Source organism: Styela clava, chromosome 5, assembly GCF_964204865.1.
Source record: "Styela clava chromosome 5, kaStyClav1.hap1.2, whole genome shotgun sequence".
In the NCBI taxonomy this organism is placed as follows: Eukaryota; Metazoa; Chordata; class Ascidiacea; order Stolidobranchia; family Styelidae; genus Styela; species Styela clava.
Window position 1 is genome coordinate 6,822,786 of NC_135254.1, and position 23,474 is coordinate 6,846,259.

Genomic DNA, 23,474 nt, shown 5'->3' on the forward strand with positions numbered 1-23,474 from the left:
GGTTTTGTTAAAAGTTGGTATGACAATAATGTTGTATAGCAGTTTTAAATTTATGCGCTTCGTTATCATTTCTGCAAATGCCCAAAACAATGCTGTACAATCAATAACAAAAAAAATTTATAGGCCTAAAAGCACCAGAAAGGTTATCTTTAATAAAAGGTGAATGACTAAAACTGTAAATCTTTCATTGACAAAAAAATCATTTAATAAAAATTTTTACTATTTAAATTGCCAAATAAACCAAGAATGAGATAACTAACAAAACCCTAATTGGGCGTTATTTAACCAGAATAGACAAAGTCAAGATTGGTTAATTTGAGAAGAAAACCGCTGACACAGTTCTAAATATTGCTTGAGTTTATTATATTTTCATGTACAGTGCAGTATTTTAGATAAGGTATATCAGTTTAACCGATAAGCCGAGAGAAAAGAGAAAAGCCGATAAGGCTTAATCATATAACAAACAACAGCCTTTTACCCGGCTATTTGTTTGTGTCGGGTATTAGATCAGATACTAAGTTATTTTGTTTCCAGATGCATGAATTTGAAGGTGAAGGTCTGTAGGAAGCCGTAACCGCCAGTGGTTATATGAACCAGCATATGGCTATGAGGGGTCCAGCAACCCTCTCACACATAATTATCCCCCACAGGATTTCAACCTACGAACCCATGCAGATAATAAGAGGTGCTGTGAAATTGAATGCTCAGCATGAGCCACACCTTTTCTAAAAAATTCATTCATTACATCCACAATTAGATATGCAAAAAGATTGATATAGTATTTAAGCACAATTATAATATATCAAACATATCAACCTGATGATTCAAATTAAAGTAAGGTCCACACATCATTGTGAAAACCCGAAAAAGTTTAAATCTAATTCATTAAATTTTCAGGAAAAAGTCTTTATATAACAAGATTGAAAAACAAACTTAAAACGCGAGATACTCAACCAAGATTTACAACTGTGAGATTTCTTGAAAAAGTATTGACATCCCAGCAAGCGACACGAAAATTAATTTCAGAAAATTCTCCAGTTACGCATGAACATCTTGTTCATTTGGACATCTCTACTGCGGTACGAAGATTATTTTGTACTTAACTCTATTAGGGATGTCCCGCACTGACAGAATATTCCTCTACTTTTTTTTAGAAGTCAGAATATGCCACACAAATTACCTCAAATGTCATTTTTATCATATAAAGGAGGTATAAAGGAGCTTTCGAAAAGTGTTTGGATGATATGGTGAAAAGACTTTGACAACAGATCCATAAATGTCCGTCTTGTATTTCACATACAATTGCTATCTATTTTATAGTATAAATTAGACACAATATTTTTGAATTCTCCTAACAATAAAACTTCCTTTTCTCCTCATGACATTTATCAAAATCACCATCAGTAACTGCAACTTTATCAATATTATGTCGTTCTCTTTATTCTGAATTTTATGAGGTAAAAACATAGAGGGGCAATATTCATTCTTTGTATTTCATTGATATTAAGGTTAAAAGCGGAATTGAAGAATTTCTCTTTAATTTGTTGATTCTGGGGAGCATTGAGGGAAATGATGGGAAGATATGGCAGAGACATTCAAACCACTATTATGTGATCGAAGTTACAGATGACAATCTTGTAAAAAAGGCTGGTATTTCTTACTTGTTTCAATATTAAAGCATCATAAAAAATGATTATATTGAAAGAAACTTTTTGCTGTTCGATTTCACAGACCATAAAGTTGAAATCTATCATAAAAAATCTTGAATATTAATAGCAAATAAACAGAAATCAGTAAGTTTTAATACTGAAGTTCTGAATTTCTGACTCAATTGCTCAAAATAATAAATTATTTCTGAATTGATCCTGAAATTAAGAATTCAGAAATATCTAACATTTTCTACAATGATACCTCAGTAGTCAAACATAATTCGTTCGGAATTCGGAATTTGTTTGAGTACCGAAATTTTGCCATAAGAAACCATTGTAATTAATTTAACACGTTCTTACCCATTTCAATATACCCAGAATATTAATAAAATGTGTACCCAAACAACAATAATTGTCATCCCGTCCTATATTTTTGCATGCCATACTATAAGGCAAGATCGAACATTATAGTAATTTGCCCTAATTTATTTTTCAACTTGATAGTTATTCTCACTGTTTACTCCTTTTTCTTCCCTTTACCACAAATTCTTTGAAACCGTGATCAATGCCAAGCACTAAATCACAAAAATTTCTCAGAGCTTGTTATCTGTCGAACAGTCCGCCTTGAACTGATGTTTGTTAATAAATTGTCAAGGGGCAGCTGTTAAGGTCTCGTTAACTCACTCGAGCACCAGCTCGGCTTGGGTGTCCAAGCTCAAAATTTCGTTCAAGTATCGTAACATTTTTGACTCATATGATTAAGTCGATTACCGAGGTATCACTGTTTTTTATTTACCGGTACATCCCATTTATCAAATCATTCCGCCAGTATCAACTGTGTTGTTGAAATGCAAATTGTGAAATTAAAATCATTTCTGAAAATTTTTAATCAGCATTCTGATGTCTCACTTCTGAATCTTCTGCCACGTATTACAACTCTACAGCCACATGAAATATTTAACCATACCTCCAATGAAGAAAATGCGATTGGAATGGATAACATGAAGTTCGAGTCTGCAGAATTTCAAAGGCCCTACCAGTATTTCAAGCACCGACAATCAAACTTGAATAACTTTATTTTTGAGGGAATCAAAGGAAATAAAAGCGATTGTATTAAAATCCTTCTCGAAAATTGCCAAATTCCCGACCCAACATGGGCACAACTGCATGCTTTTGTGCGATTCATGAACATTCAGCTGGAAACATGTGAAAGATCGGTATATTGTGGGCAAAAAGGTATCCCTGGATTGAAAAACTTAGCAATGGAACTAATGGTAAGAATGTCCTGTGATTTTGCTTTCAACGCATATGGATTTTCAGATAAGGATCACAAAATTACAGGGAGCACATGGTATGACTTAAACCGCCCATGCATATTTTTCAATGAAGATGGGGAAACCATGACATTTATAAATGTGCAATCTGAACATATAATGGAGAGTAATACTCAACAATCACGTTCGCTACATAATTCTTTAAACAGACATCAAGCTTTAGGTATCAACTTAAACTCAAAAAGCCGAGCAGAGCTATTAGAAATTTTGTGTCTTGTCATGGGAATTCCTTCGGCAGTTGACCCTGATCCATCTTATGAACTGACAGCTGACAATGTCCTTAAACTTATAGCAATTCACATGCGAATGCGTTGCAAAGTTCCAGTTATTTTAATGGGAGAAACTGGCTGCGGCAAAACAAGAATGATGGAATTCATGAAAGAATTACTACAACTGAAATCAGAAGCTGAGCTGTTGTTTATCACAAAGAAGATTTACGGGGGAATAACAATTTCAGATATTCAAGACACAGTGTGGAAAGCTCTAGATAAATGCAGACAAGACAGTCGTGTATCCAGATCAAAATCAAACCCAGATTCAAGAAAAAAGATAGTCTATTTATTTTTTGATGAAGTTAATACTACGGAAGCAGTGCATGCAATTAAGGAATTGATGTGTGATCAAACTTGTGATGGAGAGTTATTGGATGAAGGTGATATTCAAGTTATAGCCGCCTGTAATCCTTACAAAATACTGTCAGAAAAAGCAATTCAACGGCTTCAGAAATCAAGTCTTGGAGGAAACATACATGTTAATCAATCTGACCAAATCCAGGGTGAGCCCATGCATGACTTACTGTACAAAGTTGTCCCAATGCCACCGAGTATGCAAATCTTTGTTTGGGAATTCGGTGAAATCGATGCTGCCACTGAAGAACTGTATATTCGGCAAATGTCTAAAAAAGTATACAATAATGATTTAGATCTGGACATTTTCTGTCGCATCATTTGCAAGGCACAGCAATATATGAGGAATCAAAATAGTGAGTGTAGGTTTGTTAGCCTTCGAGATGTAGAAAGATGCTTAGAGGTTTACAGATGGTTTTATGAGCACAAAAACGTTTTGTTTGATCTCCTTCAAGAAAAAAGTCACAACTTCTCGGCAATCAATCGCACTAGAGGGATTTGGGAAATATTTCAAACCATAGGTGTATGCTACCATGTATCCTTGGAAGAGAGAAGAGAATTTCGTAAAGAAATTATGGATATCTCACAGGATGTTTGTCCGGGTATGGGACAGGAGGATTTGCTGTATGAACTTGAAGCAGTTCAGAATATTTTTATCAATGAGGCAAAGCTGGAAGAAAACATTTCACAAAACGAATCATTGAGAGAAAATTTTTTTATGATGGCCATTTGTGCTGACCTGAAGATGCCACTTTTCATATTGGGAAAACCAGGAAGTTCAAAATCACTTGCAAAAACAACAATATCAACAAGCATGAGAGGAGCTTATTCAGAGTCAAAGTTGTTCTCTAGGTTAAAAGAGGTGAGTTCTTATAGTTTTTTTATGTATTATTCTAGGCTGGAGCAGTGACAGTCTTTATTTAGGTCCCAAAACTATTAACACATTATAGTTTCATTACCTTAGCTGTGAATGCTAACCTGAATCAACCCATTGTGTATAAAATGTTATGATTGAGGGTGAAAATGGCAAGGAGTTGTAATATATTTAATACAATTACAGACAAGTTTTACCATGTTATAGTATAGTGTCACCAGAATTGTCATTAAGACAAAAGGTGATGTAACAGATTTAATCAAAGGTCTTTTTATTTCGCAGGCACGGATATTCACTCTTCAGTGCAGTGCACTAACGAAGGATAAAGACATCTTGCACATATTCAATCTGTGTACAGAATTACAAAGTGGGAATAAGAACTTTGTGGCTGTTGCTGCGCTCGAGGAAATTGGCTTAGCAGAAGATTCACCAACTATGCCACTTAAAGTAAGTCACCATAAATGTCAGATTACTTTCAGTTTCATATATCTGATGATTAGATACAACATTAACGTAAAGAAAAAAAATATCAAAATCAAATTATTTCTTATGGATATGAAACATAATTCATACAAATAAATTAGACAGCACTAACATAAAAAAGTGCGCTTATCCACTCATAAATTATAAAAAAGTGTACCAGTAATTGTAAATAGTTTACAGAACTTGGAAACCATGCCTTGATCTAATGATTATGTTAATTTTGTTCTAGGTTCTGCATCCATTGCTCGATTCACACCGTGTGGTCGAAAACGACAAAACAAATTGCGGATTTTATGGAATTTCTAACTGGCCTTTGGACCCAGCAAAACTCAACCGTGGGTTATTTCTTCTCCGAAGTCCACCAAAACAAGACGAATTGATCAATAGTGCTGTCAGCATATGTGGCGAAGACTCAATAAATGAAAATTCAAGAAGCTTGTTAAAAGAATTGGCCAACACTTACATGAAGCTATATACAAACCAAACTATTGAGTTTTTTGGTCTAAGAGATTTCTATAGTCTCATCAAATCCATTCAGCCCAATCCAAGTGATGTGTTAAAAGTTTGGACAGCCATTTCAAGGAATTTTAGTGGTTCAGATCATGATGTATCCAATGTTTTCAAACAAGATTTGCAAAAAAAGTTCCCAACATTTAAACCAGGTACAATTCCTCTTACAAGCATTGTGGAAAAAAATCTTGGAGAAACAGACAGTAGATTTTTGTTGTTGCAAACAAATTCACATGCATCCCTAAACTTGATATCAATTTTGCTCAAGGGCATAATAGGAGAGCAAGGAACATGGAAACCTGTATTTGGCTCAGCTTTCCCTGGAGATAAAAATTTCACTGAATATTGCAGAAATGTTAGACATATCAAAACCTACATGGAAACTGGTGAAACGGTAGTTCTTCTGAATCTTTCAGAAATTCATGAGTCATTCTATGATGCTTTGAATCAACACTACGTTACGCTTGGTGATAAACGTTACGTCGATATCGGCTTCAAAGGCCATAGCGTCAAAACTTCCATAAATCAAAATTTCAGGCTCATTATTATTGAAAATAAAGAAAAGGTTCAAGAATATCCTATACCCCTGATCAATCGACTGGAAAAGCATTTTTTAAATGCTGAATGTCTTTTGAAGGACTCTGATATTGCGAAAGCCAATGACCTGAAAACTTGGATGGAAACATTTGTCTCGCTAGATTTCAGACTTAGTGATATATTCATTGGATATCAGGAAGATTTTGCTAGTTGCGCAATTTTACGCAGCAATGGAGATATAAAAAACGGAAAGCAAGCCATTTTGCAAACAGTCACTTTGGATGCAATTTATCGCCTTGGTGACGACAATGAGGATAAACTCAGATATCTCAAATCCAATATTCACTTCAACTTGATGGATCTGTTGATAGATGCTTTACAAGATAAGAGCAAAGTACATTCTTCTGATATGTTAAAAGATTCGTTACAAGATAAGAGCAAAGTACATTCTTTCGAAGTTGTAACTTTTTCTAACATTTTGCCTGCTCACAGTAGACTGTCCATTGAAAAAGAGCTTAACCTTCCGAAAAACAGTGTAATGATACTGGATTTAAAAGCTTATGAAGCACGTCATCAACTGGAAGAAGACTTAGACTGCTTTTTGAATCGTTGCAAAAGGGAAATTTCTGAAGAGGAACTAACTTGCACTCAAGGTGCTGTATTGATATTGCAGTGTCCCCAGGCAGAACGGAATGGAGAACTGATGGAATTTGCAAAGCATGTTTGGGATTCCAAAAACAAAGAGAATCTCCGTATCCCAATTGTTGTTATCATACTGTGGTCAGTTGAAAGGAGTGTTTATACTCAATCTGTCAGAGTTCAAATTTGTGAAGAATTTCAACTGGTGTACTTGGATGAAGTAAGACATGTTGGTTCAGCTTTATTGCCATCTTGTCATTTGATGAAGTCAAATTTTCTTGACTTATTTCATGTGCTTGAAACTGATCCAGAACGTACCACAAAATTTTTGCAAAATTGCCTGGGAAATGCATTTGGAAAAATACAAGGGTCCAGCAATGCACAACAACGTTATTTGCAACGATTTAAATCTTTGCTAACTATGTTTGAAGAAAATGGAATGCTCAGAAAAAAGTTGATGTGTAAATTCCACAATGCACTGAAAATTATTGAATCGGAGTTTGAGTATTCAATTTGGATGGTTCTTGAAGCAAAGAAGAAGGAAAGCTTACAGGAAAGTGGAACATTTTATAACACGTTACTCCTGCGGTTCAAGACCATTTTATCCAATTTAATAGCGCATTTCATCAGTACAGTCGACGTTCATGGAAATTTGAATCATATTATGGAAAGGTCGGATTGGAAGTTGAACCTTTGGTTCAAAATACTAGATTGTTTTCCCCTTGATATACCAAAAGGCATTAGTTCAAATGATTTCAGAGCAGTCACACCCAACCATCCATGCCCAACATATTTATGTGACATTCCCTTCAGCTTCTGTATAACTAAATTTCTTGACAATACATGGGAAGATATGGAGAACTCAGAAAATGAAGAAATAAAAGTAATACAAGTATTCCAAAACTTTTGGGCATATGAAGCTATTGAAAGTACAAAATATTATGAGGAAATAAAAAATGGCTATATTCGTGATCTGGTGAAGACTAATTATATACCGGGAAATGAATGTAACAAGAATAAAGAAAGTGATATTGCCATTAAAGTGGTTAAAGAAGTCGCAAATCAATTGCTGAACAACTATCACAAAGCCAAGCTGATTCCTAGTGAACCTCAATCAGCATCTCATTATATTTCTACAGCATATATCGCATACAGAAAAGTCAAGGCAAACTTGAGTAAACTGTCGGAAGTATTTGTGGCATGTCCTACAATTCTCAACGTTGTCGATACTTGGCTCAAAGATGTTGATATGCATGGATCAAACATACACATATCTGCATTGAAATCTGCTATAACTATACTAGAAGATGATGTCAAGAATATGTCAGAAAGTGATCCCAGAGAATGTATGTTGTGGATTGAAAACTCAAATAACATTCAGCATACTCTGAACTCCATCAAAATTTCACTTGAATCAAAACAAATTCTTGACTTGATGTGTGATTGGAATCCCATTTACCTTCTGAACATTCTTGTGTTATTACTGACACCTAATGAAAAGCCTCAAAAATATGTCCCAATCCTGGTGTGGGCAGCTAAATTTTTAACTAAAGAATCAGAGGACAAGGACAACGACAACTATTGGGTAGATTACACGCTATCAATATGTGGAATGCTTGAGAAATGTTATGATATGGTTAACATAAAAATGAAAGTTAGATGGGGGAGTGAGTATTGCTCATGTGGTGATCCATTCCAACAGCCTATGCATTCGAAATGTGGTCATTTTTGCTGTCAAACTTGTTACAAAAACAAAATTCTGAGCAGAGATCCTAAAAAATGTATAACATGTGATGACAAACTAGAAGACAATGACATTTTACCAGCGGAAGTGCCGAGTAACGAAATAAAACAATTAAACGATTTCAAATCAAATTGCACTAGCTTTTTTAAAGAATTTATAAAAAGTGTATGTAGCATGAAAATATTTGAAAAAAGGTACGATTTGGTGCGTCTCTTTTTTGAGTTAGTCTGTGAAGAAGATTGGCAATCTGATGCGCTTGACGAAGATGCTGAATCTGATGATTCTGATGAAATTGAGCATTTGGAAACTATGGCATTAGATTTGGATATCAATACAAAAAGTTTTATATTATTGGAGCTATTGAGGGAATGCAATACAAACAACGAAATAAAAGACAAAATTGAGATTAAATTGAAAAACTTGGACAAAGATAAGCTTACAGACTTTGTGAGAGTTCTACTTTATATCATGGAACAAAAAGTGGAGTGCCAAACTGCTTGGGTCAATTATAACGAACATTTTCAAAATTTCTTCAAAATAATTTTTCAGAGTGAGCTTGTACAATATAGCATGGATTTTGTGTCAGCGTTTGCAGCACTGAGACAATCCATGCGAGTCCTTGCTTTGGAAATACATCAGTCACGATTACATGGCGGATTTGAAAATACTGAATTCATGGGCCTTATACATGAAGTTACACAGATGTTCAAAAGTCACGAAATATATTCAAACTTGAATTTATTCTTAATAAAAGTTGGATGTCGCAAGTATGGGATAAGTTGGTTCAAACAGCTTTTGGGATGTGATGTAACGAAGGTAAGTGAGTTTAATAACTATTTCACCAGAACACTAAATGAAAAATGCAAAGACTAATAACAGCTTATGTGTTTAATATGTTTAGGCACTGGTTCCTGTTTCTCTAGCTGAAGAGACTGATGGCCAGTCTATATTTCTGGACATATTTTGGTCAGTGGTGTTAAGATGGAATGAACCAACTGGGGATCATTGTTCTAATGATCTTGCAGAAAGTGCTGCTATTTCTCCCGAAAACCTGGATGAACGTGTCAAACTAGACCATGATTTACAATCGATACTAAACAAAAATTCAAACATTGGAAAAAAGTACTCATACCTAATTCAACTTCTGACACTGTCTGTTCAAGCCCTAGTCCAACAAAATTGCTATCTCATGGATATGCTGGAAAGTTTGGCAAATGATAAACCTTCAACAAGTAGTATCAAAGCAGCAGAAATATTTGAAGATACTTCATATGAAGTTTCACAAGAAACAATATCATTTGTACAAGTTTTACTATATTGTTGCCTTCTTATTGGCTATACCAAAAACCCGAGAAATGTTAAAAAGTAAGTCACTATCGATATCTTTTTATTGAGTGGAATTGACCAAAACTGATCTGAATAAAAACAGTTGTATAAAATAGTATAATACTCAATATACCTCAATCTACCTTATTAGGTTAGCATGCTTCATATTTATCCTTTCGGGAAAGATTATTGATAGTAGAACCTAAAATTAGCAAACTTCCAACAAATCTACCATGTCCGATATAACAGTGGCAAACCAGTCATTTATCATAAATTCAAAAAACACAGGAAATCACTTGCAATATTATCGGATGTGCTCTCTATAGGATTGCAGTCAAGCAAGATAATAAAGCATGTTTCTGGGCCAGTATAAACATTAATTAGATACTACAATAATTGTTTATTATATCAAACATAAAATACTGTAAAAAACACATTTTTTGATCAATTTGATCAGACAATCCATATTTTTTAACACAGGATTCTTTCAGATCCAGATTTAAAAATAGATACCAGTGGATATTTGTTGCAAAAATTGGAAGATACGTTGAAGAAATTTGTTGGAAATCAGGATACGAAAGATTTTATTTTGTTCTTCTTCGGTCTTCTCCACAGAATATCAGACACAAAAAAGGTTATTTTTTATCTTAGATTCAAAGTGTTACTTGTGATACAGTATGTATAGTTATGAAGGTTAGTTACAATGCAAATGATTTCTAGATATATCGTATTCGAATTAGAGTTCCATATTCACATAAATTTAGTATAATATACAAATTCATATTTCAGCAAATCAAAAATGTCTATATTAGCGAAAGAATTCATCAAAAAAGTTCTACCAATAACAATAGTTTAATAACAATCAGCCCTGGTTTATTATTAATGTATGTTAACAAAAATACAAAGGACCAAATTATGTTCCATTTTTGGAGACAGAAAATTTTGTCCAAGATAGTAAATGACAGCGAGATATTTTCCCAGTACTTTTAGAAAAGATCTCAAGAAACTCGCAATAACTGTATCCTACTTACTAGCCCATTAGCCCAACAACAAGGTCTTAGGATTGAATCCTGCATATAGGCAAATGAGAAATAAATAATATACAGTTATAACATTTTGAATCTGAAGAAGTTTTAACCCTTTCCTTTTTATTACAGGGCATGGAATCTCAAGGTCATACTTGCTGGGCTACCGATGTGGACAGAAAAAAATGGATTCAAGCATTTTACGTCCAATACTTCCAAGAGATTTTTGAAAATAGAGAAGCTTTATCAAAAATGGCTGAAGAGACATCAAAAAAAATTTTGATGCCTGTTTACAAGTAAGCATATTTAAATTTTTCTCCTTTGTTGATTACCAAAATTGGAATCACTAAAAGGAAAGTTCCAATTATCCCTTAAAATCCTTCAGCATTGTTCCAGACTATATTCGCCCAGCACTGGCCATACATACAAAGTTAACCCCGAGTATTCTCGCCATATCAAGATTACAAGCCGTTGGTGTAACGTTACCTCCCGCATACACGCGGCATAGGCTGGCAAGTCAATAATTATGTTGCTGTTCGATAGAGGGCTGTTGGTACAGCTGACCCAGTGGTGGGCATGGCTACGTGGGTTGTTGTTAAATTATTCCCAGTTTAGGTACCAATTGCTGGGGCATGTATACATAACATTATTAAGCTGTATTTCACTGTTATTCACCCAGTTGCCTTACTATGCCCCCAAGTAGATCATAAATATGTCAGCGTATGAAGTTTTGATTTATCTATTATATGAATAATCACTTTACAGCCTGATAAACGAAGACCTGCCCCAACAAAATTCATTTCAGAATGCATTGGCAGAATATACAATACCATGCAGTATTGAGCAAGTGAAAAAAGATATGAACCATTCAGATCAGGGTTTGTAACTTTTATGAGTTCGGGCTCTTGAATCACCTATTACCGTATGTATTAAATCGTTAAACTACTTATCAAAGGACTTGTGACATTGCTTTGTCAGAATATTTCTTCCAATAACAGAAAAACAATTCAGTCAAAATGACTGTAGAATCTACTTGTCAGCATGCGATAGATTTGCAGTGATACTACGAGAGATATGATAAATAAACTGATATGGCAAGAGCGGAAAATATTATCAGATAAATATTTTTTCATAGCAAGAACACTAAAATATGTCCTTGAGACTGAGAATTTTGAATCACTGGAAAAGCTGGACCTGATCTTAAAGTTTCAAAATATGCTAGTAAAAAGGTACAGTATTTTAAAATTACTAAATTAGTTTCTCATGTTTCATTCTTATACTTTAGTGCTAATATACAGATTTTGAAATGCATGATAATTTTACGTAGCTCTCGAGTGTACGCTCTTGTTTACAAAACTCCCTGAACACCCTAAATCAGGGGTGCACAAATCTGGCCAAAATTCTAAAAATAATTTTGTCGTAAGCCACGCCATATTCATATAATTATTGGTATTGTAAATAAAACACATAATAACAAATAACTATTTACCGAAACAATTCCATGTCCTGAAAAACTACTGCTTTAATTAATCATATGTACTTAATGGATCAAATATAAATAAGCTTATAAGAGAAATCGGGATGCACATCACTAAATTGAAATGTTTTTTTTTTAACAGAGTCTATACTATTTTTTTTTTCATGGTTGAGAATCATTGTTCACAATTGTACATGCTTGCAACTTGATAAATCAAGATTTTTTTGCATTTTTGAGAGTAAAATTAAAATAATGAACTTTTTCTATAAAACGTAATAGGTTTGACTTCATTGGTGTAAATAAACATGTTGATTTAAGTTTATTTCCATATAAAATTATAAGGATTTATTTTATTAAAGCAAGGATTACTTTTATTAAACCGTTCACAGGCCCATTCGAGCTTACAGCGTGCCCATTGGGCATGCGTGTTCTATATTGTGCAACGCTAGATGACATGCTTATCCAGTATTACTCAATTAATTTTGATTCAGATGCCAGTACAAAAAATCTCTAAGTGAGTGCGAAAGAACATGTATTGGAGTTATTTTACATGATGAAAATGAGGAAAAAGTTGCAAAAGAGTATATTTCCATCTATAACAAGGTGAAGTAATGTATGTTTGTACGCCGCTTCACGGCCCACACTTTGAGATACACTGGTTTACCAGTCTCCAGACTGGGCATAGTCTTCAGAGTCACAGGCCAATTCTTTAACATTTATTATGTCCTGAACAAGTGTGTGTAGAAAACTGTGCAAGGAATATAGCTCACATGTTTACATAACATATATCTAAAAAAAATTTAGTCATACATATCAGGAAAGACGGCCTTATTAACATTCAATAAATTATGAGTCTTCTGTTATGGAAGGATTGCAAACATTAGAAGTAAATAAACTCTTTTCAGATACTTCCCTCACTTTCTGATGAAGCGGGCAAACTTTCTTTGACAAGTCCAATTATATATTTCCTACCGTCCAACACTAAGGAGGGAGAAGGTGCAAAACAAATTGTTCAACACATAACAAACATCCAAAACCAAGTTCTGGAAACCCAACAAGATAAAAATTTAAGGTTTGGAAGATAAATTCTATTCCCATATTTACCTTCTTCATGCGATGTGTTATACAGAGACCAGGGCTTCTTAAACTTTTGACCTCACGGCCCCTCTGAATATATTAAAATTTTACGCGGCAGTTCGTTTTCAACTTTCACTAGGCCTACTCTATAACAAAAGTTTACTCAGATTAACGTTAAATAAAAATTCAGTGTGATGGGTGTGACTGCATTTTGCTGCATATAGGTCGAGTCGCTGCTCAATGTTTGTTAATACAGGCCTCAATGATTATGAATTACGATATCTGGCCAAAGGCATGATCTTCATCTGGCAATATTACTCACTCACTCTCAATGAACAAATTTAGCACAAGGCAGCGGTTCGTGCGTCGCCAAATTATCAGGGAAAAAACTCAAAGGGCACCCACACGAAAATTGCTGCCTTTAAATAAAATACAATTTTTTCATCGTTTATAAACATGTAGGCCTTAAGAATAAGGGCAGAAACTTATCTTCCTTATCTCAGGTTTTCCTTTCACTCATGTTCGCTAAGCTCGGTTTGCATTTACAACAGTGGTTCTCAATCTTCTACACACCGCGTACCACTTCACTGTTTTTTACTATGGCCGCGTACCACCGACAAAGCCACTTTTTTGGCATGAGGAAAAAGACACAAGAAACGTGGGAGTATTTTATAATGCGGCACTACATCCCTTGTGGCGTAACACGCAAAACCGTCAAAAACATGCCCATATTGCTTCATTTAAGGTGGGCAATAGCAGGCGAGTGCGATCTATGAAGAAAAGAAATGGTAGCGTGCCAGCGCTATGGACATTTCCTCGACCATTGTTCCCGGAAAAAGTTATCCCTATAATTTACTATTGCAAACTTTATACTTATTCTGAGAGTGTTTTGATGTGTTGGCGCATATAAACTGGTTTACGTGTTTGAAACCATCATTTGTATTGAAATTATTCAACCATGTGCCGTTTGCAGATACTGATATATATAGCTAAGTTTAGCCTTGTCCATTGCAGCATTTGCGAGATTCATTTTCATCTACTGCAACTAAATTAAAGTTCCGCGGAAGACATAAGGACAATTAAGTTAGTAATTCACATTTATTTTCTTGAAACACAACTGAAAACTGACAGAATTGTCTGAGCGACTGGTTGCAGAAATTGCAATTGTTACCTGTTGCATCATTATTGACTTATTGCTGATTGGTTATAGTTACGGAAATAAACAAGGAAACTGAAGCTTGGGAAAACATCCATAAACACTCAGCGAATACATACAGTAAGGGAGATAAAGCGTTCCCGGCATATTTTAACCAACTGAAAGGTTAATTGTTGCAATAATTTAAAACTGCTCGCGTACCACTTGAAAATCTCCCGCGTACCACTAGTGGTACGAGTAGCACAGGTTGAGAACGGTAATATCTAACAGAAATATCTTAATCTCCGAGGCGCACTCAGCAAATCATCTTCGGGAAATCGCGTAAATGGGGTTTTACAATCAGAATAGGCATTGTTTTGCAAGCGCAATGATTCTACCGTATTTCCCCGAAAATAGGACCTAGTCTGAAAATGCGACCTAATCTTAACCTCAAAAAATGATTTTAATATAAGACCTACTTCTTAAATAAGAATCTAGTTCACAGCGCAAATATTTTTTTGACGTAGTTGATAGCAAAAAATCTTTCCAACTCGTTTCAAAAGGTTAATAATATATGTTTAATACAATGGATTCAGTTGTGTAAAATTTATGTTTTCTTTGCAGCCCCCAAAATTATTTAACCCTAGCCCCTAGTTTGGGGAGTCCTCATATGGACCACCGCGGTTTAGCATTAGATATGTTGGCATCACAGATTACACATCCCCTCCCCACCCCCCGCCTACCCACATCAGTGACTGCTTGTACATCAAGAAAAAGCATTGGGAGAAAAATCTGATCCAGCACATTCAAATGTTAAATCCCTAAAGGCAATACGGTAATTTCGCATACATGGCTGCAGTGCCTGGCATGTTAGAATTCATGCTCTTGTAGGCTTAAGATTACTGAGAATATAATAAAATTTGAAAGCCCATTTCAAACAAGTGGACAGAGCATTGTAAAAGCAACCACTGATATCTGTCATGGCAACACAATCAGGACTGATGCTTCAACTGCTAGAACAGTGGTTCTCAAACTTTTTAAACCACGCCCTTATTTAGAATTCGTCAAGTCTTGTGCCCAACCTCAAAAATAACTAGTAATAACGGATAGTAATGCGAAAATATCTTTTATTCAAAAATTGTGTGAATGGAATGCAAATAATGAAATAAAAGATAAGTTTTAAAAACAAATAAGGCGGGCAAGATCAAATCTAAACGATATTTTTATTTTTTATTAGCTTCCCACACCCTTGAAAATTGTCCACACCACACCCCCTTGTGGGGTGTGCCCCACCATTTGAGAACCACGGTGCTAGACCATCACAACGCGCCATAATCTGTTTGAAAATACATTCTGTATCTTGACTAACTACACAATTACATTTTCTCCACATTTGTTTACAGGGAGATAGACGTTTCTCAACTGTTACCCACTCATATAGTCAGTATTGACATAAATCGTGATATACTTCCACTGGTACAAATGCATGCAAAGTATGACATAAGGCAGGACGCGATGGGATTGGAACATCGAATCACGTACAATCTTGAAGCAATCAACAAACTGGTATGATTTTTATAACGGATAAATGCTAGAATGCTGGTGTTACAGCATTTGCTGACACCCATTCACATAAAAAAACTCAAGGGGTGGCATCAATTGCAAAAGCAAAATTGGGAGCGCAAGGATAGTACAAAATTTTAACAGCAATAACCTTGTGGGAGACATTTCCTGATACTTTGGAAGCGAATGATTTGGTAATTGAAAAAAAAAATAGATTCGTCTCATTAACAGCAGTTTAGCAAAATGATCAGTGAATTCACTTTGCATCAAAGAAAATTTTTATGGTCTTCCATCACTTGGTATTTTAACTTCTTGAATAATATATTAATTTTTTTTTAAAATGCTTTTAAGGTGCAAGAAAAGTTCTTGAAGCATAAAAGAAAAATAAATTCCAAGGTAAATTGAATATAGTCGTAAAGAGATACACAAAAAGGAGGACATATTTCCTTTTTACCGGTAGACATTTGAACTACCATAACTACATAATTAATCACAACATGGAAATTCTACAAAATTATCCCGCTCTTGAGTCCCTCTCAAATGACTTTTTATTCCACAATACAAAAACGCCGATCGTGAAAAATAAGAAAAAACATAATGGGATACCATGTCCTTTTGAGCCATGTAAATAAGTTCTGTGGGCCACATCCCGTACATTGCACCATTCTAATCTAAAACATGGCGTCTCATAGATTGTACTCTTTGCCGATTATTAGATAATAAAGCATTTATATCCACTATTTAAACTTTTCTATAAAACAAGTTTATAGAACCTCCACCAGCGAGGCTTTGAAAGCCAACTTATTTACAACTAGGCTATTTTTTAGACGTTGCCTCTCATGGTATGGTACACACAGTGCAAAGGGATTGAGACAGAATGGAAACTAATTTGCGAAAGATTCCCACAGGTGATTAAATTTCTTCAATTCATAAATTTCATTTTTAAATTGGGGATTCGGTCGTGGCAAGTGGACATAATCTATTGACCTCCAGGATGTGTTTGTTCTCCAGAATTGGAGATATATATGTATCCAAACTTGGAGATGGTGATTATAAATGAGTAATAATTGACGAATAAATTGGAAAGTGGAAGTTTGAACACCGAAACAATTCGAATCAGCCATTCCTGGCGTGCATTGTTAGTAGAGTGTCGAACTTGGAAACTAAACAAGATAGCGATCAAGCGGTGTGTATCCTTCGCTTTGAGTCAATAGCGACATCGCGTCTCCCATCACTAATTAATTAATAACTCGCTAATTATACAACATAATTCATCCACAATCAAGAAGCTTCTGGTCCGAGATATGATGAATGCACATGCAAAATTTGGAGCAGATTCATCCTCGCTTTCGTGAGATATTGCGTGTATCTAACAGACAATTACCTATCAACATACTTACCGATCAAGATCGATAAATATTAAATGCAATATTTTGAGTTCAAGTGTGTAAAAGCATTTCTTTTCAGAAATCGTTGCCTGCTAACCTCGTCGAAGCTGTGGATGAGACTTCGTCATACTCTATCGCTGTATACTCAGGAGTGAGAGCTCTAGCTACAGGTATTGCTGTTATTGGCACACAACAGCTAGGAATGGAGGTAACTTGTTATTATTAAGTTGCAACAACTTGGACCTAAACACGTCTCACAAAATATTTATATATAATTATAGGAAGAAATAAAGGATGACACGATTCGCAAATTTCTGTGCGAAAGGCTCCATGTTTCGTCTTCGGATTTGTCAGCTATTCCAACTATGATCAAAATAGAACACATACTGGCCTTGTATTCAAGACTTTCCTGGCACCGTTCGTTATTATTTATTACCCGGGGCCTGGATCCATACAAAGAACTCTTCAATGAAGGTATTCAAATTATTTCATGGCAATGACTTTATGGCATCACTAATTCTAAGCACAGAAAGTGGAAAAATGTTAGACAACCGTTTTACTATTCAATTATAAATAAGAAAGCAGAACGCAAATATAAGAAAGTGAAGTAAACTGCCGAGTCGACTATTACCGGTATCTTCATTCACTTCACTGAAACTTGCTGGCCAAAATAACTTTGGCAGGTATCAGACAAGGCTTGATGCTAATCTTTTATAATAATTAGCATGAGTATTAAAGTTCTACTAATAGTAAAAATTCTATCAGCTGTTAATAATAAAGTATATTATATGTGGTATTGCAATTTATATAATATTCAGGTTCCCAAGAAGAAATCAAGGATGAGAAACTAATCAAAGAAGTACAAGATGCATTTGAGATTATAAACATGAGCTCTTTTCAACAACAACTCAATCAATTGATTGTGAGAATTCCTGGTACATTACCTGATAAAAGGTAGATTTTACTTGAAAAAATTCGTTATACCTCTGCTCAAAACAAGGTTAAATAAGTAAAAACTATGGCAGGGAAAGAGAAACATAAAAATAAATTTTAATTTGGCCTCTCAGGCCCATGTGCCTTTAACGAAACATTACCTTGTGAACATTCTATAATTCAGTTTTGTAATTGATTTTACTAAATGCACTTATTTTACAGCAAAATTTAAATAGCAATCTATAGCAATTTGACACAAATCAAAATTTTGCTTCTGAAATGTCAAATTTACAGAAATAAACCATAATTTTGACTATCTTCTATGAATTTATTTCTATTCTTCCATTTATATAAAAATATATCTATAAAGGGCATCTATAAAAGTGTAAATTATAACTTAGTGGATGACAAAATATTGCCGTTTCAATGTATTGAAACAGACAAGCCAATAAACGAAGTAATTGTACAGTCAATATAGGTACAGACGGGGGAATTCCTTCTATCTACTACTTGGATAATACCATATCATCATCTAGTATAACCAAGTCTGCAAAAACAGAAATTGCATAGAGTAAACTGCCCGTGTGTATTTTTATATGTAATCATCTCTAACACTTTTTTGCTTCTATTTTAGCCTTGCTAGAGACATTTTATCTTCATTCTCACTGCCGTTTACCGGTGGAATGGAACAGGGAGTCCTGAAACTACCACCAGATATTTGTTTTAGGCACATTTGCTGGCTTATGAAGCGAGCAGTGAAATATAAAAATGGGCTAAACTGATGGCTGAAAATTATATGTAGTAATCTTGTGATAATGTCAGATTTCAACTGATAACTGATAAAAACTATTGTGTATATACTTCTCTATATCTAATATCTAGCCCACACATAATCTAATATATATCTATATAATATCTCTCCTATTCTTGATGTCATATTAAAAAACTTCTCATTAATAGCAATATGACATTGCCAATTATATATATTTCCTCCTATTAGGAGGCATTTTAGGGTCTCCATGATTATTATATCCATACTGATTTACAGTGACAATAGTATAGTGTTACAAATTGTCAGCTAATATCTTTGATTTTTTATTTTGCCAGAATCTATTTGACAAATAAACTGATAATATTCTAGTGATTGTTGAACATGAAGTGGGTACTTGAGTTGAGACAAATTTTCTCACACCTAACCTACTACTGAGGTTGTTAGATAAAGCAGTTAATTTGCTGTTTCTACCATCATGTAGACTTTTGAGATCATGGTTATCAGATAGCAAACTTTTTGTTCATATTTGTGCATTGTACTTTATAATATGAGAATACTATTATTTTTATGATCACCGAAATAAATTTTGATTAGTGTTATTATTTGCAATTTATTGCAGTTGCATATTTAGTTTCAATAGTTGCCTGGATATATACCTAGAGTTTTAATTCTCAAAGTACGGTAGTTGAGCAAGTTTCGTCGATTTATACAATAGGAGTCCACCATTCTTTACCGAAATACTATTTAGTTTCTTGCTTGGAACGTATAAAATCCAGTTGCTATTGGGCCAATCTATTCTATTCAAGAGATGTATCATTGCTGATTTTTATTAAAAGTATCTTATTGAAAGAAAACTTCAAATTTGACAAACCATGAAAAAAAATTCACATCAATGTTTGGAAGTACATAATTATGTGTGTAAACGATTATTTTCGAAAAATGAACATTACAAAGAACCAGCTGAGAAATTGGGTTAGTGATGCTCATTTAGAAAATGTTTTGATCTTGGCTTCTTGCATGCCACTTAATATCAAAAAGCAATCAAGAGTGATGCAACAAAAAGTGTCACATTAAAAGTCGAGTTGTCTTCTTAACTTGTGTATAAATTGTGATTTATCGGCCACCTGTTCGGTTTTTAACTTTCTAGAAATATGTACGCCAAGACTTGCAACCCTCAATTTTGGCCCTTATGTTGCCGCCGCAGGATCTACAGTGCTACATTGAGTAATTCAAGGGCACATACTTCAGTTACTGCAACAGAAAAATAGGGAAATAAATAAAAAACTATGTTATGAGACTTCAGAATCCAAACTGTTAAATTTGCTATACTATTCCACTAAAAACTGAATGAACCAAAACCCTATTATGATATAAGAAATGAGACAATTCCAATATAAAATTTAACCTTGAAACTTACATTAATAATAGAAATTGAATTCAGAAAATAATAACTGAAAATATAGATTCATTATTTGTTTAAACTGATAAAAAAAAATTTGATAGTCAGTTGGCTTTGTTAATAGCATATCTGAAACTTGATGAGACCATTTTCCAATATAGCATTACTGTGACCAGGGGTCGGGAACCTTTTTGGTCAAGAGAGCCATAGGAGGTACATATTTTCACTTGCATTTCCGTGCGAGCCATATAGCATTTTTTCACTTAATCAAGCCTGAAATTTTTACTTAAAAGTCAACACATACAATGTCAATATATATTTAATATGGCTTCCGATGCTGTATGTTGTGTCGCTGCGGGCCTCGAACGGCTGCTCACATGCAGCACAAGTTGAAATCAACGATTCTCATTACCCTTCTTTCGTTTAGGCATCTCAGTAGGATTTTAAAAACAAGCTTTGCTAGTTCGATTTAAATATGACAAATACTGTAAGCGGTACGTACAAACAGATGAAACGCTTTTTTCTATTGCTTAGCGACTCTATCGCTTTGTGATGTCACAAAATATGTTCCAGAATCCCTTAGTTTAGTCACAATGTCTGTCTGGTAATTCTCTTACATAACATAGACAGGCGCTGGGCGCGCGCTCTCGAACGAATTGGCAATTTTATTGCCAAATTTGGATATGATAGAGTTTGAAATCTCGTAACAATGATAAGCTCAGTCTTAGAATATTAGATTTTTCTGAGAGCCATATGTGGACACCAAAAGAGCCATATATGGCTCGCGAGCCATGGGTTCCCGACCACTTCATTATACATTTATACCCCCAAACGGGTCCAACTTTTCTCAACCACAATTTTTTACCAATATGTATCGTCATTTTTAGACATGCAACCTTTACTTGTATGTTTTCATTGCACACGGAAATCTAACATGATATTTATAAATGAAGTTTTGAAAAAGTAATTGTTTGATGATTACTGTGTTAGAATGAGAAGAGTAAATTATCAGATTATAGTGCAAACTATGCACTGTTTTTCAACATATACCCACTTTACAATCACAAACTAAGGGTGATCTTTCCACTAATACACATATGCACAAAATATACATGGTACCCAAATACCATAATTAATATCATAATACCACTAGTACACATATGTACAAAATATACATGGTACCCAAATACAAATACCATAATAAATAACATAATACCACTAGTACACGTCATACCGGTATGCACAAAATATACATGGTACCCACTACCCAAACACCATAATTAATACCATATACCACTAGTACACATATAAACAATATATACATGGTACCGGTACTCAAATACCATAATTAATTGCTGAAAGACTTCTATGATAAAATAATTCATAAAAAATGAGTACTTCGCTCCGCTCTTTTGATCTTTATACTCTTTTACATCAATCAAAACATAAGAACTATTAAGAAGTCCACAAAATTTGTGAGCTACAGCCTACAGGGCTACTCAACTATTTTTACCGAAGATCCGCATACCAAACTTCAAAAATATTTGGGTCCGGACTTTCCCAAATTATATTCCGCCATCCTTAACACACACACTTCATGGGGGGAACTAATGTTTATTATTAGCTATAATTAGCTGTTTAATATGGCGTTATAGTTCTTTTCATATATATTTAAATGTATAGGAGTGATTTTATTAAAGAAAACTTCAAAGTGTGGCTAATGATCCAAAATAAAAAATTTAGGCGCGGTCCGAATCGAATACCCGAAAAGGTAAAAAAACATATAGAAATTGGTACAGATTTGCAGAAAAACATGCATTGATATAATATCCACTATTATCCATCCCTAAACAAAATTATGTCCAATTCCCTTCTTGCCCCAAACCTCCGTAATATAATAGCCATATTCACAAAAACCTCAGCCCCCAGACAGTTCTGAATATGAACAGAGATTGAGTTGATTGCTTTTACCTTTTTATATTGCATGCAGAAGCAACCGAGCCAGTAAAATCGTCATTAAATGAAAAACACAATAAAGCGGCCACAAATAAAAACGAAGTTCCAAACACTGTATATCTCCAAAATTCGCGTGTCTATGGCATATATTATGTTGGAACATTTTGAAATATATTTAATTAATAGTCATTGACACTGAAACAGTCAATTCTGCCCGCGATGTTACTTCTTATCTATTCTTAAGTTACCGTGAATAGTATTTCATTAGATTCTATTGTGGATCTTGGTATTTGTAAGGGCGATAACGACTTCGAAAGATCACAAAATTACAATCAAAAATTATTTATAATCGGGCAGTTTACTACACATTCTATGTCCGCTGATCGCCGTGGTATTTTAGACAAGTAATGTTTTCATTTCTAGTTAAATCGACGCAACCGTGAGCTACCTTGAGCAGAATTAAAATAATACGACAAGACACTTCAAATGTATCGATCTTGCACTGAATAACTTGCGCAACAGAAAATCATTTTCTGAAATAGTCGTTTCCATTATTACTATTTCTGTATTATTATTATTCAAATTATTTGCCAAAAGGGAGAGAAAGTATAACCTATTTTATACCCATCAGAATAAATCGACTTTGCTCGCCCTTCCCCGTTTTGTGTTACTCCCTTATTATTATCACATATATTCTCACTTTCGCACAACCTAATTCAGTTCTGTTAGTTGTTACAATTCCCAGGTTCTTCCATTGCCAAAATCATCTCGGCACTTCATCTCGAGAGAAATGAAAGAGACAAACAAACTGTATTTCATTACAACAATTAATTGTTATTGCTGAAAACACTAAATAGGTTTAAATTTTTTATGAACAATTTTCACCGCTGGACGTATCTTTTTACGCTACGAATTTCGTGCAAGACCCGAGCGTAATTTGATGGCAAAGATCATAGCATTTACTACTATTATTCGACTTTTCAGACCGCAGAAACTATCCGAAAAAGATGACCGTTTTTGTGTTCGA

The 23,474-nt window shown here is 34.4% G+C and overlaps 1 protein-coding gene and 1 long non-coding RNA gene across 2 annotated transcripts in view; one reads left to right on the forward strand and one right to left on the reverse strand.

Annotated features, from left to right (window-relative positions):
- LOC120344257 (E3 ubiquitin-protein ligase rnf213-alpha-like) overlaps positions 1–19,691 on the forward strand; it is a 48,085-nt gene extending 28,394 nt beyond the window's left edge. The window contains exons 32-50 of the mRNA XM_078112672.1: positions 898–1,079; positions 1,509–1,646; positions 2,543–4,471; positions 4,766–4,930; positions 5,196–9,212; positions 9,298–9,761; positions 10,203–10,356; positions 10,880–11,043; positions 11,513–11,625; positions 11,883–11,976; positions 12,716–12,827; positions 13,130–13,296; positions 15,840–16,002; positions 16,351–16,395; positions 16,827–16,907; positions 17,467–17,595; positions 17,669–17,861; positions 18,206–18,341; positions 18,955–19,691. Coding sequence (XP_077968798.1) covers positions 898–1,079; positions 1,509–1,646; positions 2,543–4,471; positions 4,766–4,930; positions 5,196–9,212; positions 9,298–9,761; positions 10,203–10,356; positions 10,880–11,043; positions 11,513–11,625; positions 11,883–11,976; positions 12,716–12,827; positions 13,130–13,296; positions 15,840–16,002; positions 16,351–16,395; positions 16,827–16,907; positions 17,467–17,595; positions 17,669–17,861; positions 18,206–18,341; positions 18,955–19,102 — 8,594 coding nt within the window. The 3' untranslated portion in view covers positions 19,103–19,691. The remainder of the gene's footprint in view (positions 1–897; positions 1,080–1,508; positions 1,647–2,542; positions 4,472–4,765; positions 4,931–5,195; positions 9,213–9,297; positions 9,762–10,202; positions 10,357–10,879; positions 11,044–11,512; positions 11,626–11,882; positions 11,977–12,715; positions 12,828–13,129; positions 13,297–15,839; positions 16,003–16,350; positions 16,396–16,826; positions 16,908–17,466; positions 17,596–17,668; positions 17,862–18,205; positions 18,342–18,954) is intronic.
- The window catches only part of LOC144422821 (uncharacterized), a 58,915-nt gene that overhangs the window by 33,772 nt on the left and 1,669 nt on the right, over positions 1–23,474 (reverse strand). The window lies entirely within an intron of this gene.